This window comes from Meles meles, chromosome 13 (genome assembly GCF_922984935.1).
Source record: "Meles meles chromosome 13, mMelMel3.1 paternal haplotype, whole genome shotgun sequence".
Lineage (NCBI taxonomy): Eukaryota > Metazoa > Chordata > Mammalia > Carnivora > Mustelidae > Meles > Meles meles.
Window position 1 is genome coordinate 48554424 of NC_060078.1, and position 25960 is coordinate 48580383.

General features: G+C 38.6%; 1 protein-coding gene across 1 annotated transcript; it reads right to left on the minus strand.

Moving 5' to 3' along the window:
- Positions 1 to 23091: 23091 nt before the first annotated feature.
- Positions 23092 to 24054, minus strand: LOC123955676 (olfactory receptor 6C75-like). Its single transcript, XM_046027949.1, has one exon. The coding sequence runs from the start codon at positions 24052 to 24054 to the stop codon at positions 23092 to 23094; it is 963 nt and encodes a 320-aa protein (XP_045883905.1).
- Positions 24055 to 25960: the final 1906 nt, after the last annotated feature.

Genomic DNA, 25960 nt, shown 5'->3' on the forward strand with positions numbered 1-25960 from the left:
GATGAATGTTACATTTTGCAAGGTCAATATTTTACACAAAGTATGGAAGAGCCATCAATAACTTCTCCCACCCCAGCAAGAAACTCCTTTGAGGGGGCAAAGTTCACCTTTTTAAGTTCACACCTCTTCTGATAACACCTTTACAGCTTATTACATGAACTAGTTTTACTCTTAATGGAGGGGAACTACTTATAGGAGAAGGTGAAGAAATTGCAATGGAGAGAAAACTAATTTGTATGATCCCTTTTTAGTAAATGAGATCCTTTCACTGGGCTTGAGACATCACCTCACCAATAATTAGTATTATATTGGTGGCTGTCAGAGAGTCAGTGTCCAAGATTCCTAAGATTCAATAAACCAGACTGATCTTTTTCCACACGTGTGACTCTGGGGATCTCAGGCTGCTCAGAGATTTTGTAAGATATGGGTAGAGGGAGATGTTCTCTGGACTGACAACACAATCCAATTCTGTTTTACTATCCAGCACTTATCACTGCTTGGAGACAAATCTTCTGAGAAGAAGCCTCAGGAACCAGAGGAGATGAATTGGAATTCTTCAGCCTCCAATTCAGCCTCCAATATGACTGGGCTGCTCAATGTGGGATTGAGTTATCTATCAAACTCTTCTTCCTTAGTTGGGAGGTCAGGCCACCCACAAGGCAGGGAAGGAAAGTGGCCAGTGCAGGCATAGTGCGGGAGCCCATGCTCAGACTGATCAAGAGGCATACTGCCAGGGTGAGCAAGAGCTGCATCCTCAGAAGGCTGGCTTATTCTGGAAACATGCCTCACCTTTGTCCATCAGGTCTCCTCTTGGGGAAATATAGCTACCAAAAATAAAGGAGCTCTGTTTTCTCCTCATATGCATCTTAGTTTGACTCTGTTTTGAAAAGAACGTAAATCCTTCCAAATCATGGACAATGAGGGTTTTTTATTTCACAAGTAGCATCTCATTCATAGAAACCCTGAACAAGAGTCACAGTAGGCCTGGCTGTCAAGGATACTAAAGGTGGAGAGTGACTCTAGACTCAGGCAACTCTAGGAACATCACCATGTGGGTGTTTGGATTCTCTTTTTTTTTTTTTTTTTAAAGATTTATTTATTTGACAGAGAGAGATCACAAGTAGGCAGAGAGGCAGGCAGAGAGAGGGGAAGGAAGCAGGCTCCCTGCTGAGCAGAGAGCCCGATGCGGGGCTAGATCCCAGGACCCTGAGATCATGACCTGAGCCGAAGGCAGAGGCTTAACCACTGAGCCACCCAGGCGCCCCTGGATTCTCTTTTTACTGCTGTCACATTGACCCTCAAGCCACATTCTTCGTGTCTGCAATTTTATGGTCTTCTACTAAATGGTGTTCTTCATACTCTTAATTTCTATCCCTCTATTTCTTAGTGACACAAGGTCCATAGTAACTGTGACTCTTTCTTGTGGTACATCTCAGTGCTTTATTTAAGGGAGGAATGATACACATCTTATGTACTCTTTCATAAGGTGTGAAAAGAGTTTCCAAAATTTCCAAAGAGTTTCATGCAGTAGAATATTCTCCTTTTTCCCACCTTTTGGGGACATAATTGAAATATAACATGGTATAAGTTTAAGGAGTACAGAGTGATGATTTAATATACCCATGTATTATGAAATGTTTACCACAGTAAGATTAACTAACGCATCCTTCACTTCACATCATTACCATTTTGTTATTATGGTAAGAATGTTTAAAGCTCTACTTTCAGCAATTTTCAAGTGTGTGATACAATATTGTTAACAATATTACCTTCCTATACTTTAGATCCTCCAAACTGACTCATTTCATAACTGAAAGTTCATACCCTTGACCAGTAATCTCCCCATTTCCCGCACCTCTCAGCCCTGACAACTACCATTTCACTGTCTGTTCTTATGAGTTAGATGTTTTTAGATTTCACCCACAAATGAGATAATACAGTATTTATCTTTCTCTAACTTATTTGACTTAGCCGTAAAATATACATCAGCAGATTTATGACAAAGATAACAGTCTAATGCAGTAGGAAAGAGACAGTCCTTCAATAAATGTAGATGGTGGTGTGTCAGTGAGTATTCAAATGGAGAAAATACAACTTCACCCTTTCTCTATGTCATACAAAAAAAAAGTTAAAAGAGGAGAAGAGAAAAAAATGCAGAAGATGCGCTGTAGATCTAAATGTAAATGGTATAACAATCCTCTAAAAGACAACATGGCAGAATATCTTAATGTGGTTGGGGGGGAAACAAAAAAAATTTCTTGACCAAGATTAAAGAATTTACCATAAAATCAATGGTGTTAAGTACCTCTATTTATTACAAGACAGCATTAAGGAAATGAAAGGGTAGGTCACAGTGTGGGAGAAACTATTTTCAATCTGACAAATCTGCAAATCAGTAAGGAAAAGGCAATGGAACAAAAGAAAACTGGTCAAAACATTTACAAAGTCCCTACACAAAAAGATTTTACAAAAGGCTGGGACTATATTAAAATATTGAGGGTACTTAATGATGAGGGAAATATGAATTAAAGCCACACTGCACTAATATTTCACATAAATAGGCAAGGTTAAAATGTAAAATTCAGACAGTGCCATGTGTCACTGAAGTGATTCAGCTTTCAGATTATTTATAAAACTGAAATAACTATACATCAACAAAATCATTTTTTGGTTGAATCCAAATTTTTATGATAAAAACAGCAAAAAGCCAGCCAAGAAGTGTAAGTACATTATTGAAGTTATATATGGAGAGCATAATAATGTCATGTTTGTGAAGCCTAGTCACTAAAATTGTTTTTGTCAACTACTCCCAGGATCACTGAAGGGAAAAAATGCTGGAATAATAACGAGTGAATTTTTATTAGAAAAATCCCACTCGGAATAATTGCCAACGTGTTATCAGTAGGTGGAGAGATTAATATCTAGGCTAACAGATGGAGCAGGCAGGCAGAGAGGGAATGGAAGGCTTTAGGCATTGTCAGCCCATCTGACTCAACATTTATACTTTGCCTCCCCTCCTGCACCCCACTGAACCACTCAGGGTGCTAGCAATAAGTCTTCGTCCAAGCACAGTGGAAAACTAGCTCAAAAGCTCCTTCCAATTTGACAAGCAATCCACATCTGAAACACTCTTCTCCCTCATAATGCCACTGCCAGGTGATTAACTCCCTAGTTGCAGTGGTTCCCAAACACTGGCATGCATCAGTGTCAGCTGGAGAGTTTGTAAAAATACACATCACTGGGCCCTATCCCAAGAGTTTCTGACAGTGTGGGTGGTATCTATGGATTTGCATTTATAACAAGTTACCAGGTGATGTATTGCTACTGGTGTAGGGACCACACTTTGAGATCCAATAAAATATTTCACTCCTTTGACATCATTCCAACTCACTTCCAGTAAGTATGAATTCATCTTCATGAAGATTGTCAGTAAGGGGAAGGAAGCTAAGGAAATAAATCTGTTTTACATCCAGGAACAAAGTGGAGTATAAGCAAATCAATGCCATGGGAAATAGTAGTCTCAGGTGAGGGGCTTATTAGACTGGAACTGTTTGTAGGAAGTAGGGGTAGAAAGAATAAAGAGGCAGGGTGACACATAAGAGGAAGTTTATTTATTTATTTTTGCTTAACTTGGTGTGTCAACTGGCTCTGAGGGCCATAAGCAGAAGTGGCTTCAGAGTTAGTTAGTGGTAATTGTGATAGAGAATGAACAGGGAATTCTCCAGAGCTGCATGGAAGCCTTTTCATCCCAGAGCACCATGAGTAAAGATCTACCACACAGAAATTCTCTGTGCACTTGAGCTTATAATAAGAAGTAACAAATTCATTTCCTAGCCTACCAGTGACTCCAGTGGGGATAAATTAGCAGATAATTAATTCTTTAGGGAGCATTTTTTCATTGTTTAGTTCAACTTGAAAATATTTTTCTGTGAAACTTACAAGCTTGTGGGAAATCATAAAATATTGCCATCATTATCTTGGTGATACTCTGAAGTAATTAATGCAGGAAAATAGTCATCAGGCATTTCCTCTCTCAAAACCTCAGTGAGTCTGGCCTTTGAACTCAGAATGAGACCAGTTGCAATACAAAAGCTAGGCAAGTAATTTAGCAATACAGCGACTGAGTATTGGGCTTTGACTAGTGAAGAAGGAAAGTGAGTCAAGACCAGAAGGTGTTCAAAAACTAGAGGTCCAAGATTGGATGAAGGTGATATACAAAAATAAAGAAGAAATTAAATAAATGTAGGAATTAGTTTTAGGTAGTTTGAGAAAACATGTTCTACCTTGTCTCCCTCACTGAAAATGGCTATAAAACAGAGTGGTTGGGGCAGCCATGAGAGGATTCTGACCTGTGGACCACAGCAGAAGGATTGGAAAGAAGACCAGAATTTGACATACCACCAAATCAGTGATGAGTTTACCATGTTTATTTATTCCCTGATTCTCTTGCTTCTTGGTCCAGTCACAAAAGTGAGCAACAGAGAAGAGTAACTAAGTCCCCATGCTTCTGGCCACAAAACCCAAAAAAGGCACTTCAGGGACATGAGATGTATTGGGAAGATTATGACAAGGGGTAACCAGAGGAAAGAGATCCTATTAACTTGTTCAATAACTCAAAGGTGTACTCCCAAACTGTGCATGATGGGATCTGATCTTAATCTACATAATCAAGACTTTGAAAATGGAATTACCATAAAGATTTCTGGCCCATCCCAGACTGCCACTGGTGGTACACATGTGGGACAGATATGAACAGCTTTGCAAAGGTTTTGAAAACTGCACCGACATTGAAACTGCCTATAGAAGATGGGAGGGCACATATGCCCTGAGATGAATCAGGTCCATTTCTTGCCAAAATAAAGAAATCACCATTTTCAAAAGCATGTTTAAAAAGACTCAGAATCTGAAAACATGATATCCCAGTTCAAAATTACTCAGCACATGAAGAACCAGGAAAATCTTGGTTCTCCTAGGAAAAGATAGTCAAGACACATCAACTCTCACATGAAAAGATGTTTTGAAATTATCTGACAAAGATTTTAAATCAATTATTTAAAAATATTCTTACAGGCAATTATAAGCACTTGTAAAATGAATAGAAACATAGGACTCCACAAACATCCAATGATGTTAAAGAAGCCGCCAATGGAAATATTAGAACTGAAAAATACAATGATTAAAGTAACACTTACTGACTAAGCTCAAAAATACAAGTGGAGATGATGTAAAATTGTCCATGAAAGTGAAAATAGATCAGGAAAAATGATCCCACATGGAAAAAAAAAATAAGAGAAAAAGACTTAAATGAATAGAGCCTCAGGGACATGTAGAAGAATAGAAGGTAAAACTTCTTTTCATCTGAAGTACATGCATGAGTTCAGTGCTGAAACTTGTATTTCAAGAGACAATGGCTGAAAACTTCCTAAATTTAGCAAACCACATAAACCCACAGATTCAAGAAGCTGAAAAAACCTTAAACCAGATAAATCCAAAGATAGTCTATCCTCAGAACAAACATAATTAAACTGTTGAAAACTTTTTTAATTTTTATTTTTTAAATTTCTTATCAGTGTTCCAGAATTCATTGTTTATGCACCACACCCAGTGCTCCATACAATACATGCCCTCCATAATACCCACCACCAGGCTCACCCTACCTCCCTCCCCCTGCCCCTCCAAAACCCTCAGATTGTTCTTCAGAGTCCACAAGTCTCTCATGGTTCATCTCTCCCTCCAATTTCCCCCAACTCCCTTTTCCTCTCCATCTCCCCATGTCCTCCATGTTATTTCTTTTTTTTTTTAAGATTTTATTTATTTATTTGACAGAGAGAGATCACAAGTAGATAGAGAGGCAGGCAGAGAGAGAGAGAGGGAAGCAGGCTCCCCACTGAGCAGAGAGCCTGATGCGGGACTCGATCCCAGGACCCTGAGATCATGACCTGAGCCGAAGGCAGCGGCTTAACCCAGTGAGCCACCCAGGCGCCCCCCTCCATGTTATTTCTTATGCTCCACAAATAAGCAAAACCATATGATAATTGACTCTCTCTAGTTGACTTATTTCACTCAGCAAAATCTCTTCCAGTCCCATCCATGTTGATACAAAAGTTAGGTATTCATCCTTTCTGATGGAGGCATAAGACTCCTTAGTATATATCGACCACATCTTCCTTATCCATTCGACTATTGAAGGGCATCTTGGTTCTTTCCACAGTATGGCGACTGTGGCCATTGCTGCTATGAACATTGGGATACAGATGACCCTTCTTTTACTACATTTGTATCTTTGGGGTAAATACCCAGCAATTCAATTGCAGGGTCATAAGGAGTCTCTTTTTTAAAATTTTTAAGGAATCTCCACGCTGTTTCCCAAAGTGGCTGCACCAACTTTCATTCCCACCAAGAGTGTAAGAGGGTTCCCCTTTCTCCACATCCTATCAATTGTACTTTTTGTAACTAACTAAAGAAATCTATGCCAATAGATATTATTTTTAAAAACGTGATGAATTAAAATGGAATAATAGCAACATTCTAAGACCTCAAATGAAGGCAGGATTTGAGGACATGAAGGAAGAATAAACAGAAGAAAAAACATATAAAACAAATTAAAAAATGGTACACCTAAATCTAAAGATATCAATAATTGCATTAAGTGGAAATGACCTAAAGTCACCCACCTAAAAGACAGAGATTGGCATAAGAAATACTGCAAGGTTCCTTTTATATGAGGTATCTAAAGTACTCAAACTCTTAGAGAAAGTAGGATGCTGGTTGACAGGGATGGGAGGAGGGAGAAAGGGAGATATTTGGTGCATACAGAGTTTGAGTTTTGCAAGGTGCAAAAGCTCGAGAGATCTGTTACACAACAATATAGATATATTTAATGCTAATTACTGTACACTGAAAAATGGTTCAGATGCTAAATTTTATATTACTTGCTTTTTACAACAATAAAAAGCCAGAGGCTGTCAGATTTAAAACATAGAAATGAACAAATAAAACATGAATAAAATAAATGCAGTTTATAAGAAACTGGCTTGAGATACAATGATATAGGTAGTTATAAGTAAAAGGACGGAAAATGACATAGCATGCAAATGCTAATCAAAATAATGTTAGAGTAGCTATGTTAATATAAGACAAATACACTTCAGAGCAAAGATAATTATGAAGACTTAAAGAGAAAGATAACATAATGATAAAATTGTCAGTTCACAGGGGGAGTTAAGATGATAGAGGAGTAGGAGGATCCTGGGCTTGTCTTGTCCCTCAAATACAGCTAGATAGTTGTCAAATTATTCTGAACACCAAGAAGTCAATCAGAGGTCTGAGAGAACAAAAATTGGAAGTCTATACGTAGGAAAGCTACCACCTTTTGGAAGGTAGAAGGTGTGGAAGTTCACTTGGGCTGTAGTGATGGGGAAGTATCCTGCCTATAGAGACTACTGCAAAGTATTAGAAGTGGTAGAGCAAAAAATCTGAACTTTAAAAATTTACTACCTTGAGAAGAATTGTGCCTGGATTTAAGGTCCTCAGGTGGCAAAGAGGGGCAGAATCCCAGAAATGAAAGGGTGGTCTCAGAAGCCTTGGGGTCACAAGAAGATTTGGTGGCTCCAAGGTGTGACACTGTTCCCAGGCATAGCATCTGGGAAGCTAGTAAAGAGCACAGGATCTTAGTGTCAGCTTTCTGCTATAAACTGCAAACCTAGCAGGCATTGTGAGGCCTTCCCTTGGAGGAACACTGGAGGTCTGTGCTGTAAGCATCCCTGAATTTGGAGTTTTGAAACTTGGTTACACACCTGAGATAACAAGGCTGGCACACTGACAGGGTGAAGGCAGCATTCAAGTGGAAACTGGGGAAACAAATAGGGTGACTGATGACTCCCCTGTGAGGGCTTACTGGAATAGGGATATGAATCTTTTAGCTCTGAGGCTAGAGAGTAGGAGGGAGCCATTTCCATCCAGCCCATCACTGCTAAAAGACTTTAGGGAGATACAACACCAATAGTGGAGGCTGGAGCTGTGTAAAGCATGAGTGTTTCCCACCCCCCCTCGCCCCACCCCCTCGAGAAGCATTTTCACTGAAACAAGCCACCCACAAGTCATCCTAAGAATCAGAGAAGTTAGCCCCTCCTCCAGAGGACCAGCACAAACAATTAAAACAACTAGCTCGTGCCAAGTTTATTGATCAGAGTGCTGCAAATTCAGCTCTAGAAGATATAGGATTGAGCTTCCTTTTCACTTTTCTTCATTTCCTTTATTTGTATTAGTTTATCAATTATTTTCTTATATTTTCCATTGCTTTTTCAAATTTTTATTATATTTATATACTATATATATATACATATATGTGTGTATATATATATATATATATACACACACTTTTCATCTGTATTTGAAATTTTTTTGGTCTACTTTCATTTTTTTCTTTCTTTTTTTTTAAGATTTTTATTTATCTCTTCAACAGAGAGAGACAGTGAGATAGGGAACACAAGCAGGGGGAGCAGGAGAGGGAGAAGTAGGCTTCCTATTGAGCAGGGAGCCTGATATGGGGTTCAATCCCAGGGCCCTGGGATCATGACCCCGAGCTGAAGGCAGATGCTTAATGACTGAGCCACCCAGGCCTGTGGTCAACTTTCATTTTAGTTTTTTTTTTTTTAAATTTGGGATCTAGATTCTTTTAGCAAGCAGACCAAAACATACCCATGATCAAGTTTTGTTTCATTTTGGTGTATTTTTTTTGTTTTCTGTGTTTTTTCCCCCTTGTTTTTTCTTCATTTTTGTTTTTTGTTTGTTCTTTTTATGGTTTCTTTCCCCCCTTTTTTCTTTTCTTTCCTGGACAAAATGACAAGATGGAGGCATTCACACCAAAAGAAAGCACATGAGGTAAAACTCTTGGTCAGAGATTTAATCAGTACAGAGAAAAGAAAAATGTCTGACCTACAATTTAAAACAATCATTATAAGGTACTAGCTAGGCTTGAAAAAAAAGCATAGAAAACACTAGAGCACCTTCTACTTCAGAGATAAAAGAACTAAAATCAAATCAGTCTGAAATTGAAAACACTGCAACTAAGATGCAAACACAAATGGAGGTCTTAAAAATGAGGATGGACAAACAGAGGTATAATAATGGAAAATAATGAAGCTGAAAAGAAAAGGGAAAGAAAAGTAATGGACCATGAAAGTAGGCTTAGAGTACGCAGTGACTTAGTAAAATATAATGACAGCCATATCATTGGAGTCTCAGATGATGAAGAGTGAAACAAAGGGGCAGAAGTTTAATTCAAACAGATTATAGCTGTAAACTTCCCTAATCTGGGAATGGCACAGACATCAAAATTCAAGAAGCACAGAGAACTCCCATTCAACTCAACAAAAATAGACCATTGCCAATGCATATCATAATCAAATTCACAAAATACACAGACAGGGCAAGAAGCCTGAATGCAGTAAGGGGAAAAAGGTCCTTAGCCTACAAGGAAACACAGATCAGGTTCAAAGCATATCTGTTCACAGAGACTTGGCAGGCCAGAAAGGAGTGGAAGGAAATATTCAGCACACTGAATGAGAAAAATATACTGCCAAGAATTATTTATCTAGTCAGGCTGTCATGCAAAATAGAAGGAGAGATAAAGAGTTTTCCAGAAAAATAAAAACTAAAGGAGTTCATGACCATGAAACCAGGCTTGCAAGACATTTAAAGGGTGCTTTTTGAGTGGAGAGATCAAAAGCAATAAAAACTAGAAAGAATCAGAGAAAATACCACAAACACCAACTCTATAGGCAACACAATGGTAATAAATTCATATCTCTTAGTAATCACTCTGAATGTAAATGGACTAAATGTGTCATTCAGAGGACATAGGGTATGAGAATGGATAAAAATAAATTAAAATCCATCTATATGCCACCTACAGGAAACTTATTTTAGATCTAAAGACATCTACAGACTGAAAGTGAGGGGATGGAGAACCATCTGTCAAGCTAATGGGTAGCAAAGAAAGCCAGAGTTGCCAAACTTATATCAGACAAATTAGATTTTAAAGGAGACTATAACAGGAGGTGAAGAAGGGCATTATATCATAATTAAGGGTATATCCACCAAGAATATCTAACAATATCTAAATATTTATGCCCCCAACTTGGGAGCACCCAAATATATAAATCAATTAATAACAAACATAAACTCATTGATGTTAATACAATAATAATAGGGGACCTTAACACCCTATCTAAGCAGAAAACCAACAAGGAAACAATGGCTTGGAATGACACACTGGACCAGATGGACTTAACAGATATTCAGAGCATTTCATGCTAAAGCAGCAGAAATACACATTCTTCTCAATACACATATAGCATTCTGTAGAAAAGATCACAACTGGGTTGAAAACCCGCCTTCATCAAGTACAAAAAGATCAAGATCATACCACGCATATTTTCAGATTACAACCCTATGAAACCAGAAGTCAACCACAAGGAAAACTTTGGAAGTACCTCAAATATATGGAAGTTAACGAATATCCTACTGAAGAATGAATGAGTTAACTGGGAAATTAAAAAATAATTTTTAAAAATACATAGAATTAAATGAAAAATGAAAGCACAACATCCCAAAAAACTTTGGGATGCATCAAAAGATGTCTTAAGAGAGAAGTACATTGCAGTGCAGGCTTACCTCTCAAGAAGCAAGAAAAGTCTCAAATATACAACCTAACCTAATATCTAAAGGAGCTAGAAAAGGAACAAGAAGAAGAACAACAACAATAACAACAAAGACTAAAGCCAGCAGAAGAAGGGAAACAATAAAGAGTAGAGCAGAAATTAATGATATAGAAACAAACAAAAAAACACCCCAGTAGAACAGGTTAACAAAACTAAGAGCTTGTTCTTCATAAGAATAAAATAAATAACCCATAGTAGACTTAACAAAAAGAAAGGAGAAAGGACCCAAATAGATAAAATCACAGACAGTAGAGAAGAGATCACAACCAACACCACAGAAATACAAACCCTTATAAGAGAATACTATGAAAAGCTATATGCTAATAAACTGGGCAAACTGGGAGAAATGAACAACTTCCTAGAAACTTACAAACTACCAAAACTGAAACAGGAAGAAATAGAAAATTTGAAAAGACCCATAAGCACCCAAGAAATTGAATCAGTAATCAAATATCTCCCAACAAACCAAAGTCCTGGGCTTGTTGTCTTCCAGGGGAATTCTAGCAGATTTTTAAACAAGAGTTAAGACCTAGACTTCTGAAGTTGTTACAAAAAAAAAAAAGAAAGAAAGAAAGAAAGAAAAGAAAAGAAATGGAAAACTTCCAAACTCATTCTAAGAAGCCAGGATTACCTTGATTCTAAAACCAGACAAAGACCTCAGTAAAAGGAGAATTAAAGACAAATATCCCTGGTGAATATGGATACAAAAATTCTCAATACAATTCTAGCAAATTGGATTGAACAGTATATTAAAAGAATTATTCACCAAAATCAAGTGTGATATATTCCTGGGCTGCAAGGATGGTTGAATATTCCCAAATCAATCAATGTGATACACCATATTAATAAGAGAAAAGATAAGAATCAAATGTTTCTGTCAATAGAGGCAGAAAAAGCATTTGAGGAAATTCAGCATCCTTTCCTGATAAAAACCCTCAGCAAAGTAGGGATGGATGAACATACTTCAACATCATAAAAGCTATATACAAAGACACATAGCCAATATCATTCTCAATGGTGAAACACAGGGTCTTTTCCAGACAGTCAGATATAAGAGAAGGATGTCCACTCTCACCATTACTATTTAACATAGTACTGGAAGTCTTAGCATAAGCAATCAGACAAGAAAAAGAAATAAAATGCATGCAAACTGGCAAGGAAGAAGTCAACCTGTCACTATTTGCAGATGACAGGATACTCTATGTAGAAAATCTGAAAGACACCACCAAAAGTGTGCTAGAACTCATATATGAGTTCAGCAGAATCACAGGATATAGAACCAATGTGCAGAAATCTCTGTTGCATTTCTATATGCCAATAATGAAGGAGCAGAAAAAAAAAAACAAAACAAGAAATCAATCCCTTTGCAAATACACCCAAACCAATAAGATACCTAGGAATAAATCTAACTAAAGAAGTAAAAGATCTGCACTCTAAAAACTGTAACACTCTTATGAAAGGAACTGAAGAGGACACAAACAAATGGAAAAGCACTTCATGTTCATGGATTGGAAGAACAAACATTGTCAAAAGGTCTATACTATCCAGATAATCTACACATGAAATGCAATCTCCATCAAAATACCACTAGCATTTTTCAAAGAGCTAGAAAAATCAATCCTAAAAGTTGTATGGATCCACAAAAGACCCCCAAATAGCCAAATCAATTCTGGAAAGAAAAACAACTGGAGGCATCATGATTCTGGATTTCAAGCTATATTGTACATCTGTAGTCATCAAGACAGTATGTTACTGGCACAAAAACAGGCATATAGATCAATGGAACAGATAGAGAACCCAGAAATGGACCCACAGCTACATGGTCAACTAATCTATGACGAAGCAGGAAAGAATATCCAATGGTAAAAAGGCAATCTCTTCAACAAATGGGTTGTGAAAACTAGGTGATAATATGCAGAAGCATGAAGCTGGACCACAAAAATAAATTCAATATAGATGAAAGACCTTGATGTGAGAAGGGAAACCATAAAAATCCTAGAGGAAAATAAAGTCCATAAGCTCTTTGACATTGGCTGGAGGAATTCCTTATTAGGTATGTCTCCAGAGGGGAGTGAAACAAAAGCAAAAATAAACTATTAGGACTACATCAGAGTAAAACTCTTCAGGTACAGAAAAAAAATAGAGAAAACATTTTCTTAACTAGAGAGCAAATTGATGGTCACCAAGGAGGAGACAGGTGGGGGAATGGGTTAAAATAGATGATGGAGATAAAGGAATGCACTTGTGATGAGCACTGGGTGTTGTATTTAATGTTAAAACAGTAAATTGTACACCTGAAACTGATAATACACTGTATCTTAACTAACTAGAATTTAAATAAAACCTCATTAAAAAAAACCCCTTGTGTGTCATTGGTGAAGAACCAAAGGCTACAGATATTCTAAGATGTGGAACACCTTGAGCAACCACTGAAAGGAGATAGATAGAGAGGCAGATAGGTAGGTAGATAAACATCTTTTTCTTTTTTTAAAGAAAAGGTATTTCTAAATGACATACCTGATAAAGAGTTAATATCTAAAATTTATAAAGAACTTATAAACTCAACATCCAGAAAATGAATAATCCAATTTAAAAATGGGCAGAAGATATGATAAACCATTTTCCAGAGGTTACATACAGATGGCCAACAGATACTCAATATCACTCATTACTAGGAGAGATGCTCAATATCACTCATTACTAGGGAAGTACAAATCAAAACTACAGTGAGATACCACCTCACCCCTCTCAGAATGGCTAACAGCAACAATACAAGAAACATCAGTTGTTGGTGAGGATGTGGAGAAAGGGGGACCCTCTTCCACTCTTGGTGGGAATGTAAACTGCTGAAGCCACTCTAGGAAACAATATGGAGTTTCCTCAGAAAGTTAGACCTATGACTTGACAATTGCACTAAGTATTTAAGGAAAGGATACAAAAATACAATGCAAAGGGATACTTACACCCCAATATGTATAGCTGCATTATCTACAATAGTCAAACTACAGAAAGAGCCCAACTATTTATTGACTGCTAAATGGATAAAGAGGATATGGCATAAATATGCAATGGAATATTACTCATCCACCGAAAAGAATGAAATCTTACCATTTGAAAGATGTGGATAGAGCTAAGAGTATTATCCTAAGTAAAATGTCCATCAGAGAAAGACAAATACTGTGTGATTTCACTCATATGTGAAATTTAAGAAACAAAATGGAGTATAGGGAAATAAAAGAGAGAGAGAGAAGAAAACCAAGAAACAGACTTTTAACTATAGAAAACAAACTGATGGTTACCAGGGGGTAAGGGGTTGTGGCTGGAGGGATGAGTAAAATAAGGGATGGGGATTAAGGGATGCAGTTGTCATGATGAACTCTGGGTGTTGTTTGTAAATGTTGAATCACTAAATTGTATATCTGAAACTAATATTACACTGTGCATTGACTAACTGATATTTAAATAAAAATTTAAAGAAAGTGGAAAAAATGGGCAGAGAAACTGAATAGACATCTTTCTAAAGAAGACATACAAATGGCCAACAGGTACATGAAAAGATGCTCATCATCACTAATGAAAATGGATGCATCATTAAAGGAAAAATACAAGTAAGACCACAACGAGATATCACTTCACACTTCTTTGGATGACTATTACCAAAAAACCCCTCAGAACATTAAAAAGTGTTAGCAAGGATATGGACAAAAACGAACCCTTGCACATTACTGAGGAAAATGTAAATTGGTCTGGCCAATCTGGTAAACAAAGTAGTGTTTCCTGAAACATTTCAAAATAGAATTATTTTTTGATCCAGGAACCCCACCTGTGATAGTATATATCCAAAGGAATTAAAATATGTTTCTCAAAGAGATATCTGTACTCCCATATTCACTGTAGCGGGTTTCACAATCGCTACAATGTAGAAATAACCTGAAAGTCCACGTAAAGAAGATAAATAAAATGTGGCATATATACATAATGGAATATCACTCAGTCTTTACAAAAAAGAAGATCCTGCCACTTGCAACCACATGGATATATGTGGAGGACATTATTCTAAGAGAAAAGGCTGGCAACAGAAAGACAAACATTGCATGATCTCACTTATATGTAGAATCTAAACAAATATGTGAAGCAGAGTATAGAATCGTGGGTGTCAGGGGCTGAGGGAGAATGAAATAAGGAGGTCTTGATCAAATTTCTGTGACACATAAGAAGTTCTCGAGTTCTGTGTAGCGTAGTGCCTGTGATTAACAATGGTTTATTGCCTACTTAAAATTTTGCCAAGAGGGAATATCTTAAATTAAGTGCTTTTGCCTATCATGTAATGAAAAAAAATCAACAAAAGTAGCTAGGAAGAAATTTTTGGAGGTAGCAGATAGGTATGGTAATGGTAGTGATGATGGTTTCAAGAGGGTATACATATCTCTGAACACATCAGGTTCTATACTTTAAATATCTACAGCTTTACTATGACCATCATTAATCAATTAAGTGGTTTAATTTTTATGATTGGATGTATCTTCAACACAGAATTAGTCTAGGGGATTTGTCTCAATAAAACATTTTATAGGACCACAATCTAGTGCATTAATCTCCATGTTAGGATTTGGGTTTGTCCTTCACTGAATATGGTCTATGGCTGGTAATGACCATCCTGGATTTATAGACTAAGTTTTACATTCCTGTTATTCATTTTTGTGTTTGTCAAGTTCACTCTTCAATCATATGAATCTATCTCAAAGTAATATAAAGTGCATTTATCTAGTTTATGTCTAATAAATTATTATCAAATGCTGACTAACACCTTGGGAAGGCTCACATTCTTTTCATTACTTTGACCACGATTCTTTGATTTATTCTCTACATTCCTGAACTTTGACCACTTCACAACACTCCTCCATAATTCAACTCTCAGGGTGGACAATTATTTCCATGTTCATGCAGCATCTTGTGGCTGTGCGTATGAGTACTTTCAAGTGGATTCTAGAGATGATATGGCTCAGTCTCCATATTTTATGGCGTAGGTGACTTATGTGTTTTTGGAAGTTGACCAGTTAGTTGAAGGGAGCACCAGGCTTGTTCAATACAAGTACCAGGCTTGTTCAGTGCGAACGATTCAGAGTCTACTCTGGTCTATTTACATTCCATATTCACTGCCACTTCCCTAAATGATCATTCTCTTTCTTCCAATTCCTGTAACACTGTCTGTACAATTTCCTACTCTGATCTTGGCTTTTCCAAACCCTTTTTCATACAATGGATAACAGCCAATCATCTGAGATCTTTTTTAGGACATGTTTGATATTTCCTTAAAAATCAATCAGATAAATTCTGACCATGGTAATAGGACCATGCAGGCCAAATAGTATCTAATCATGGTGTACAATGTGTTTCATAAAATATATATGAGATTATCTAACCTCAGGGTTTGGTTAAAGAGAAACAAAATAAAAAATTGTCTTAATCATTTTAGAGAGGTTTCTTTTGAGGCATAAATAGATACATTCAAGCTGTCAAATAGTTGGAAAAAGTACAAGTTATAAGGATTGAAATAATGGAAATGTTAGTTTTAAAATAGATTATCAGGGTGGCTCAAAGCCTCTGCCTTTGGCTCAGGTCATGATCTCAGGATCTTGTGATTGAGCCCCGAATTGGGCTCTCTGCTCAGTGGGAAGCCTGCTTCCCCCTCTATCTCTGCCTGCTGCTCTGACTACTAATGCTCTCTCTCTCTCTCTCTCTGTCCAATAAATAAATAAAATCTTTTTTTAAAAAAAGGTTAAAAAATAAAATAGATTATTGTGGGAGGCCGCAATAAGGCTTGAGACGAGGACCAAACCAGGCCCTGACTTGTGTCTCCTTTAAAGTCCAAGTAGCCTAGCAAAAGGTTTAGGATGGAAAAGTTGAGTAGCACTGAGAAAGGGTCTGTGCTATGTGTTGTGCGCTCACCTACGCGATTTCCCACACGTTTACTTGTTAGATGAGAGCAATTTGGTTGGGATCATAAATTCATAACTGGTCCTTGCTGTTCCAGCACAGCTTATGAATCACTCTCAGGTTTGTTGTTACTTCTTGTATGTTTTGAGTTACTTTGGAGTCAGTGCCGCTGGTTAAGGAATTATCTGAAGACAGAGACCACTGGCCTTGGAGAGTCTGCATTTAGACCATGAGAAGTAGATAATGGGGAAGTCTGGAGGGTTTTTTGTGCATGTAGTGAATTCTTTTGTAATCAGTTAAAAATAGTTATTGTTGGCTATATAATGCCTTGCTGCCTTGAATAAACTCGGCATTGGTGGAAATCATCCCCTATGCTCCTCCTGCCCCCATCTCTTTGTCTCTTTAATTTCTTTTCACCATCCTCTTACCCTCGCGCTTCCTGGTCGATTTGTCATGCAGGCCGTAGCAAGTGGTGCCGGAACAGGGACAGTGAGCACAGGTCAAGGAGCGCCGCATATACACAGGTAAGTAGTTACCGTTATTCAGGTAAGAGGCGCTGGGACGGCGCAGGTGGCAGCAGGAGTATATAATGGGGTACTTTCAGTCTTTAGAGCAGGATCTTTTTGTCACTGCACTGCAGGCCCTTTTGAAGCAGAAAGGGTCCAAGGTCTCTAAGAAGGCCTTGCAGCAATTTTTTTTGTACAGTTTCAGAATTATGCCCATGGTTCCCCAAAGAAGGAACCATGAGTTTGGATGCATGGCAAAGAACGGGGCAAGAAATAAAGAACCAGATCAAAATACACGGCCCCACTGTTGTTCCCCCTGATACTATGCAGGTCTGGGATAATATTCATGAGGCATTAGATGCACAACACTCTTTTGAGCTAGTTTCTATAGCTTCCCAAGAACCTCCAGATGAGATTGACAATTTGCCCAAGAAAATGGAGGATATAGGGGAGCCAATGGCTGTAACTGGAGCCAACTGGGGTTGATCTAACTCAGGACAGAGACCTTAGGGAATATTCCCAAGCAGCTGCCAAAACCTCTTTATTTCGGGGAAGTTCCCTGCTTTCTCTGGCCTGACTTGGACTGCTTAACCCTAAGTTAAGTTTGGTGGTTTAATTAAGATAGACATGTCTTTTAAGTTACAGCAGTAAATGTAAAACTTCAAAGTTTACTGAAGGTCAAATAAGCTCATGTTATTGGTTAAAATTTGTTAGCAAAGAAATTACTAAACTAATGGTTAATTGTTTGTCTCAAAGTTTTAATGGGTAATTGTTAAAGTAGCTTTCAAAGTCTTTAGTAACCTAAAAGGTTAAAGTTTTGCTTGAATAACAAATAAAATTAAATTTGTTAGACATCTAGGTCTTAACCAAACCAGACAAAGTGCTAAAGCATTGATTACTGAACATAGGTTTGTGCTTTTAACTTCTTATAGCAAAGAAACTAAGAGTATTTAAATCTGTTGGTAAACATGTTTTGTGCTTAACTGATTCATAATTTGCCATCTAAAGAATTCTGTTATAATGTTCACAGTTGGTTAATACTTAGTCTTCACTAGAGATTAAGGTGTTTCTAAGAGTACAAAATTCTGCTTAGTGTAACTAAGTCTTATGGAAATAAATAAAGCAACTCTGTATGTAGGAAAGTAGGAGATATGTAAGAAAGATTTAAGGAATGGGAATACATTTTATTAAAGGTAAAAGAAGGTAATTTTGTCCTAAATGAGATGGTTGTTTGGAAGGAAATGGCTTGGGACAAAACCTGAATACAAAGGAAAGTTGTAAAAGGTTTGTAAAAGGAAATCTTCAGAAAATTTTAGATATGGTCAGGACGGACTAAGAAAAGAAAGAAAAAACAGCCCCCAGGGTGATTTAGCACTCTCCTGGCATACCTCCACATAGATTATACTTCCAAGTGAAAGGGCCATTTGGCCTTCAGAGATTGGGAAAGCGGTCCAACCTTGAGGGACTGCGAAAACACCCCGTTACCATCCCCCATTGCCTGTAACCATAGAAACTCACTCTTATTTGTAAAGAATGAAATGGGAGACTGATCACCTCCCATTAGCCAGGGATACCCAGGGAAGGGTGATGTCCAACCTGTCTGAATTGAAGAGTGCCTGACTGTGTGAATGTGTCTGTTTGGCTCCACCGCTTTGGCTACGGAGTCTGAGTGGGTTGCACCCTGAGTCTCGTGGGGTGTCATATGGCATAACGGTCATCTACTCCACGGAGTAGCCTGGTCCGGGGTTTATATGGACAGACCTTAGCTAAGACGCTCCTAAGTTCCCATGAGGGATGTAAGCAGGACAGCATCTGAAAGATCTCCCTCCCTTTGTCTGTGACATTGTTCACGATAGGAGGAAAATCTAATAAACCCACTATCTTAAGACTGCATGCTTAAAAATAAAAAGACACTGATATAAAAAAACTGGTTTTCTCTCTGTTTAAAAGGGCAAAGTTTTCTTAGGTTAATTGATCTATTATGGTTTTCTCTTTGCCTGCCCAGAAAATACAGTTTCTATGTTTTGTTTTATCAGGTGTTTAACATCCCTAATTATATTTTGGCATGTGCTTTAAAACTTTATAAGATTTTAGCAAATGTTGTCAAGATTTAAATTGTAAATGAGATCTCTTTGACTCATAAGACTTTTCCTTGGTATACTAAGTTACTCAGTAAGTACTGCTAAACCAATAATAAACCTTGAGTTGCATTTGGGGAGGTGCTGTAACTACTCTAAGGGTTCTATACATTTCCTAAAGTTTTAATGTTTTAATAAGGTCATTACCTGGTAATTTAGCCATATCTATTCTGAGTTTTTGTCATTTGTAATTGTTTTAATTATGTAAAATGAATTCCACTTTAAAGAAGATTCATATAAAGGACTTTCAGGACAGATACAGGTCTTTGATATGTTAAAATCCTAAAACTAAAATGGGTAAGAATTTCCAGAACTAACTAAAGCTGCATTCGGACTAAACCAGATTTAGTAACATGGGACTAAATAAACTAAAAGATTATAGTGTTGTGTCTCTTAATGTTTTGTCTTATTTTAAACATTGCTTGTTCTCTAATGTTTTCTCTTCCAGACTAAGGAAACTTTTTTTCTTAAGATGTCTGTGACTTACAGAAATGTAAAATTTTTATCAAACAAATCAAAGGATTCAACTTTTTTTCTGTCTGAACCCTCAGAAAATCAAAAGGTCTCAGTAAGTATTCTTTCTTCCATGGCAATGCATTATTTGCATAAATTCAATAAGAATCTGTTCTCCTTGTAACAGGACACTATTGGAAACATGGGTTATTTTACCAAGGCTTTTCAAAAATTTTGCCAAACCCTTCAAATTAAGCATTTGATGAGTATTCCTTATAATTCTCAAAGACAAGCCATTGCAGAAAGAGCTAATAGAGTCCTAAAATCCTATCTCAAAAAATTAAAAGAGGGGGAGATACTACAGGGAACAGTGAAATATTCACCTCATATGCATTTAATTTTAACTCTTTATGTTTTAAATTTTTTGATATAGGTCACACAGCAGCTGAACGGCCAGAACAGATGGAGAAGAAGACGCCTCCCCCCTTACAGTCAGAGCTTAATAAGAGATCTCCTGAATCAGGCCCTAGAGATAGTAAATCAGATCCAACCCAATGAAGCATTGATCACTATATTATTAACATTATTAACTATGGTTGGCCTCCCCCATAGTGAGGCCACAGCCTATTGAGCATATCTGCCTGACCCACCTACTATAAGGCCTGTTACTTGGAATGATCCCACTCCCCAAGTATACACTAATGTTACAGATTATTTCGGGGGGAAGCAGCTCTGATGGCATGGAGTGCACGGAGCATTATATTAATTGGACTAGTCTAGCAGCTCAAGTACCTACATGTTTCCAGTTACCTTCTGCTGGCCATGATTTTATTAATGGATGTATGGTGGTCCAATCGAGACCTCATATAGTTACCTATATTTTAGGATATGCAAGAGGTGGAATCATTTGGTCTGATTCTGAGATAGGGCTGGAAAGATGGACAGTCTATGAGGTTATATGTGACAAAACTCCTAACACTCCTCAGAGAGATATGCGTCCTCCTGGTTACCCTAATTGTCCCCCAAAATTAAACTATTCTAACCCATGCTTCCATTTTAATCCAGGCCCCATTTGGACAGAATGTCTCCAAGAAAAGCCCTTGATCATGTCTCCTCACGGCATCCCTGATTTCTCCATCACCAATTGGTCAAGAATGGATAGAGAAGAACCTCTGTTATATGTTGCTTACCCTCCTGGCCTGCCGATACATAATGTGACTATCCCTGGCGGGATCTTCTCTACAGCCGAAGGGATGTTTCATGCAGAACTTTGGAAACTGGTTACTGCCCTGGGACCAATTGGGGTGCAAATAGCTAAGAGCGGTTATACTGCCACAAAAGACTTCAACCTAACCTTACGGGCCTGTGTTCCTAGACCTTTTTTACTGGTAGTGGGCTCGGGAACAATAGTTCTCACCTCCTTTCCGGGGGGACACCTACTGTATAACATCCATTGTAACAACTGTATGTTAACTAATTGTTTATCATACCAATGTTAGCCTTGATTTAGTGGATCTGCAAAAGAATATATCAAGCATCAGTCAATCTCGACTGGATGTAGTTAACCCTGCTGAAATGGTTGCGCACATTCTAGATAGCCTCCATGGATTTAACCCTGGTAACTTGTTAAAACATTCATTCTGGCTGTTTACTGGACTTCTCATGTTACTTACTCTTGTGTTAATATGGTGCATTGTACAGTTTCGTGCGGGACAGCAACGACTACGTGCCCAAGCACAAATACATTTGCTTGACTTATTTAAAAAGGAAGGGGGAGATGTGGGAGGCTATGATAAGGCTTGAGACGAGGACCAAACCAGGCCCTGACTTGTGTCTCCTTTAAAGTCTGAATAGCCTAACAAAAGGTTTAGGATGGAAAAGTTGAGTAGCACTGAGAAAGGGTCTGTGCCATGTGTTGTGCGCTCACCTATGTGATTTCCCACACGTTTACTTGTTAGATGAGAGCAGTTTGGTTGGGGTCATAAATTCATAACTGGTCCTTGCTGTTCCAGCACAGCTTATGAATCACTCTCAGGTTTGTTGTTACTTCTTGTATGTTTTGAGTTACTTTGGAGTCAGTGCCGCTGGTTAAGGAATTATCTGAAGACAGAGACCACTGGCCTTGGAGAGTCTGCATTTAGACCATGAGAAGTAGATAATGGGGAAGTCTGGAGGGTTTTTTGTGCATGTAGTGAATTCTTTTGTAATCAGTTAAAAATAGTTATTGTTGGCTATATAATGCCTTGCTGCCTTGAATAAACTCGGCATTGGTGGAAATCATCCCCTATGCTCCTCCTGCCCCCATCTCTTTGTCTCTTTAATTTCTTTTCACCATCCTCTTACTCTCACGCTTCCCGATCGATTTGTCATGTGGGCCGTGGCAGATTATCAATCAGAAGATAACCTTATAGTTGACAACACACTTCAGTGAAGGAAAATTTTTAATTCATTTATTTTCATTAGTAACATGAAGTAGATAAACCACTTGAATCTTTGGAAGAAATTATGGAAGTATGAAATAAGTGCTCCCTTCCACCGATATACACAAGCATCTGCAGTAACAGCTTTAGGATAGGAACCAATCATAAATATGCATAATGCATCTGAGAGGCTGGAGCTAGAGTAAATAATTTAGGAGATAGGAGCTGGTCAGCCATGGCATGATGCAGTCATTCTCTCTCTTTAGAGAATGGTCTAAGCCCAAGAACAATTCTGTTTCCCTCCAGCATGGGACTGACACATGCATATGTAGCTAAGCTAAGGGCCAAGAACAGCATTTCAGAGCACACCTGAGGCAAACCATACATATTCCAAGATGAAGAGTACTATGACCATTATTTCCTTGGGCTACACATGAAGGGAATGTGGACCAAAGTATTGGTAATATTCCCATCATTTCCTTCATAACCAGAAAGTAATAGACAACCTTCTATTGTTTTAATTATCTAAATGACTTTTGGTTAATCATCAATCCATTGTGCCATGATTATGGCTAGAGAGAAGTGAAATAAAAAAGTACATAAATGCATAAATTACTAAATTTTGGAAATTTCAAATACATCTTTATATCTGAGGGAAGAAAAAATTCAGAAAAAAGTATTTTGATTAATCAATTGTCATGAAAATGTGGAATATTTAGGGAGAAGATAGTATGTGCTTCAAGGTAAAATGTGACCTTGCAAAAACAGATTTCCATTCTTTTTTTAGGGATGAGCAAAGACAAGTGAGATCTGCCAGAGACCCAGTACTAGAAATGTGTGGACTGCTACATTGGCCAGAATTGAGGACACGGGGTTCTCTAAGGTTTTCTAGTCAAAGGCCATCTGATTTTTTTCATCTTGATATTTTCATTCTGTGCATCATCTCCCTCAGAGCCTGGTGGACCTGCTTGTTCCGCAGAGTGTAGATGACAGGGTTGAGCAATGGGGTCACCACCGTGTTCACAAGGGCAGCCTCCCTGTTGGATTCCAGCCTGTTCGTTTGCTTTGGTTTCACATATATAGACACACAGCTGCCGTACATCAGCGAGAGAACTATGAGGTGAGATGAGCAGGTGGAGAAAGCTTTCTTTTTCTCTTTGGCTGATGGGAGTCGTATGATTGTGACTACTATGTTGCTGTATGCAATGATGGTTATGAAAAGAGATGTCAAAAGGATAAACAAAGCGACGACAAAGGCCAACATTTCAGTAGGTCTGGTGTCAGAGCAGGAGAGATGAATCAGGGGGGCAAGGTCACAGAGAAAGTGGGGGATGACATGGGGGCCACAGAAGGACAACTGGAAAACCTTCACTACCAGCCCCGTGATGAGCGGGAAGGCCAAAGCGAAACAGGCAGTGACCAGGAGGAAGCAAGTCTTCAGGTTCATGATGGTCGGGTAATGCAGAGGCTTGCAAATGGCCACATACCGATCCAGAGACATCACCGCTATAAGGAGAGAACCTGTTGATCCCAGAAATACAAAGACAAAGGCTTGTATGAAACAGGCAGGAAAGGAAATGGTTTGCTTGCCTGAGAGAAAGATAACCAGCAACTTAGGAATAACAGTACTTGTAAAACAACACTCCAAGAAGGCGAAAATTCTGAGGAAAAAGTACATAGGTGTGTGGAGCCGGGAGTCAGCGCAGGTGATGGTGACTATGACAGCATTGCCTGCAATGGACGCCAGGTACGCCAACAAGTGCACCAGGAAGAGGATCTTTCCCAGGTGCTGGATGGCAGGAAACCCCTCCAAGGTGAATTCTTGGACAGTTGTCCCATTCCCCATCTCCATGGACATCTCTTTCCACATCATCATTGCTGCTGGTCTAACCTATATAAAGACATCAGGGAGCACAAGGATTTTAGAAGAGCATGATTAAGTTATCTGAGTATCCAAGAAGGTGGCTAGGTTGTTAGGCAATGAATATGATAGAATCTACCTGTTCATGTTCTTGTGAGATTTAATTAAGATAAATCATGTAACTCACTTGGCATATGGTGCCAATGTTTCTTATGTGTTCCTCAAATTCTAAGTGTAGTATTATGATCACTAGTATTATGCCCAGAGTTTAAGTAGGCAGAGTTATTAACATTTTTGTATTATACATTTCATTCTTTTTATAACATTAATTTGTAAGTAAACATTACAATAATGTTAGTAATATTCCCTTCGACTATCACTTTTAAAATCTGCAACACATTCTACGGTCCATCATCATCTGTTGAGAACTTACATTTTTTCTCTTCTTATCACTGAAATTCAGCATTTCTCCTACTCACCATAATAACCATGAGCCCCTTCTTCTAAAAGCAGAAACTAAGGCTTAGAAAGTTCTAGGGATCTTAGATTACATAGCTGGGACTTTAGCCAGAATGCCCAAATTTGAAGTAACTGCACTTTCCAAATACAGTGACAAAATATTTTAAAACAGGAACAAATGTATTCTTGATGCCCTCTCAACCTTAAGTGAAAGATTAGCTTTATTTTTCTTACTTGTTTCTCTCCTCAGACAATACCCCTGATGTGTTACAGATCTGTGGAATGATAAGGGGCTTAGAGAGGATCTACTTTAGTACAAGCATTTTATAGAAGGGGCTGGAGACCAGAGATATTAGGGGCTGCCCAACAGTATGAGGTAAGTTGTAATTCTAGGATTTACCACCCACCTTCACATGGTTCACGCTGGCCTGTGACAGAAGAGGGTATGATAGTAGTTCATAGGATTAACCCACTTATGAGGATGTGTTGGGCACCTGACGCTCATGCACTCACTCTAACACCCAAGCTCAGTGAACATTCTCTCTTCAGTCCTCTCCATCAGTAACTTCTCTCAGGATGGTGTTTGGCTCCTGCATATTAACACTATGCTGAAGGTCGGCAGTGAGGAATGTGTCCTTCTCAGTAAATCACCGTGGGCCTGGTGTTCTGAGGGCAGCTCATGGAACTGAAGGACTCACCCCTGAATGCTGAATGCATAGCCTGAAGCGTGTCTCCTTCCGTTTCTGTTGACCCCAGTAAGTCCACCAAGTTACCAGGATACCTGAGGGTAGGCACTCAGCCAAGAGTCACTGCATGGGGGGCGGGGCTTCCTTCCTTCACAGCTATTGTCTTCTAAGAAATCAAAAGCTTGCTCTGGGCTGAGGGGAAAGGGAAGAGAAGGAAACTCATTTGTCACAGCTTGGGGCCCTGGGCTGGGGCAGGGGCTGAGGAGGCCAAGGGCGGGGCGGGGGGAGTGGTGTGAATATGCATCCCACGCTGCCAGTGTTCTGGCTGCCAGTGCCCTGTTTCCAAAGTGAAACAAGGCTTTGTAGCACCCTGGACCTTGAAACCCCAGAAAGGAGCAGAAGGACTAAAACAACCACATTTCACTGCTCCTAATTCTGGGCTAGAGCTGGACTCCTAGACCACTTAGGGTTCTCATGAAAGGTCTGGCTCTGCCTTGCCCCCTGGTAGCCCACCTAACATGCAATATTGCTGTTACTTCCTAGAGCAGTTAATGGGAGCACACAGCTTCTTACTGGTTTAGCCCTGGGTGCTGCTGAGACAAGGATCCTTCTGCGGCAGTGCTCCATGTCGTGGGCACACCTGCTCCAAACACCTTCTCTTGCATATGCCCTTCCATCACATGTTCACCTTTCCATGTGGAGAAGCATCCTTGGTTTACTGCACCAACGGTGAAGAGATGCTGACACGCAAGTCTGAGGCTCTGTGATAGTTTTAC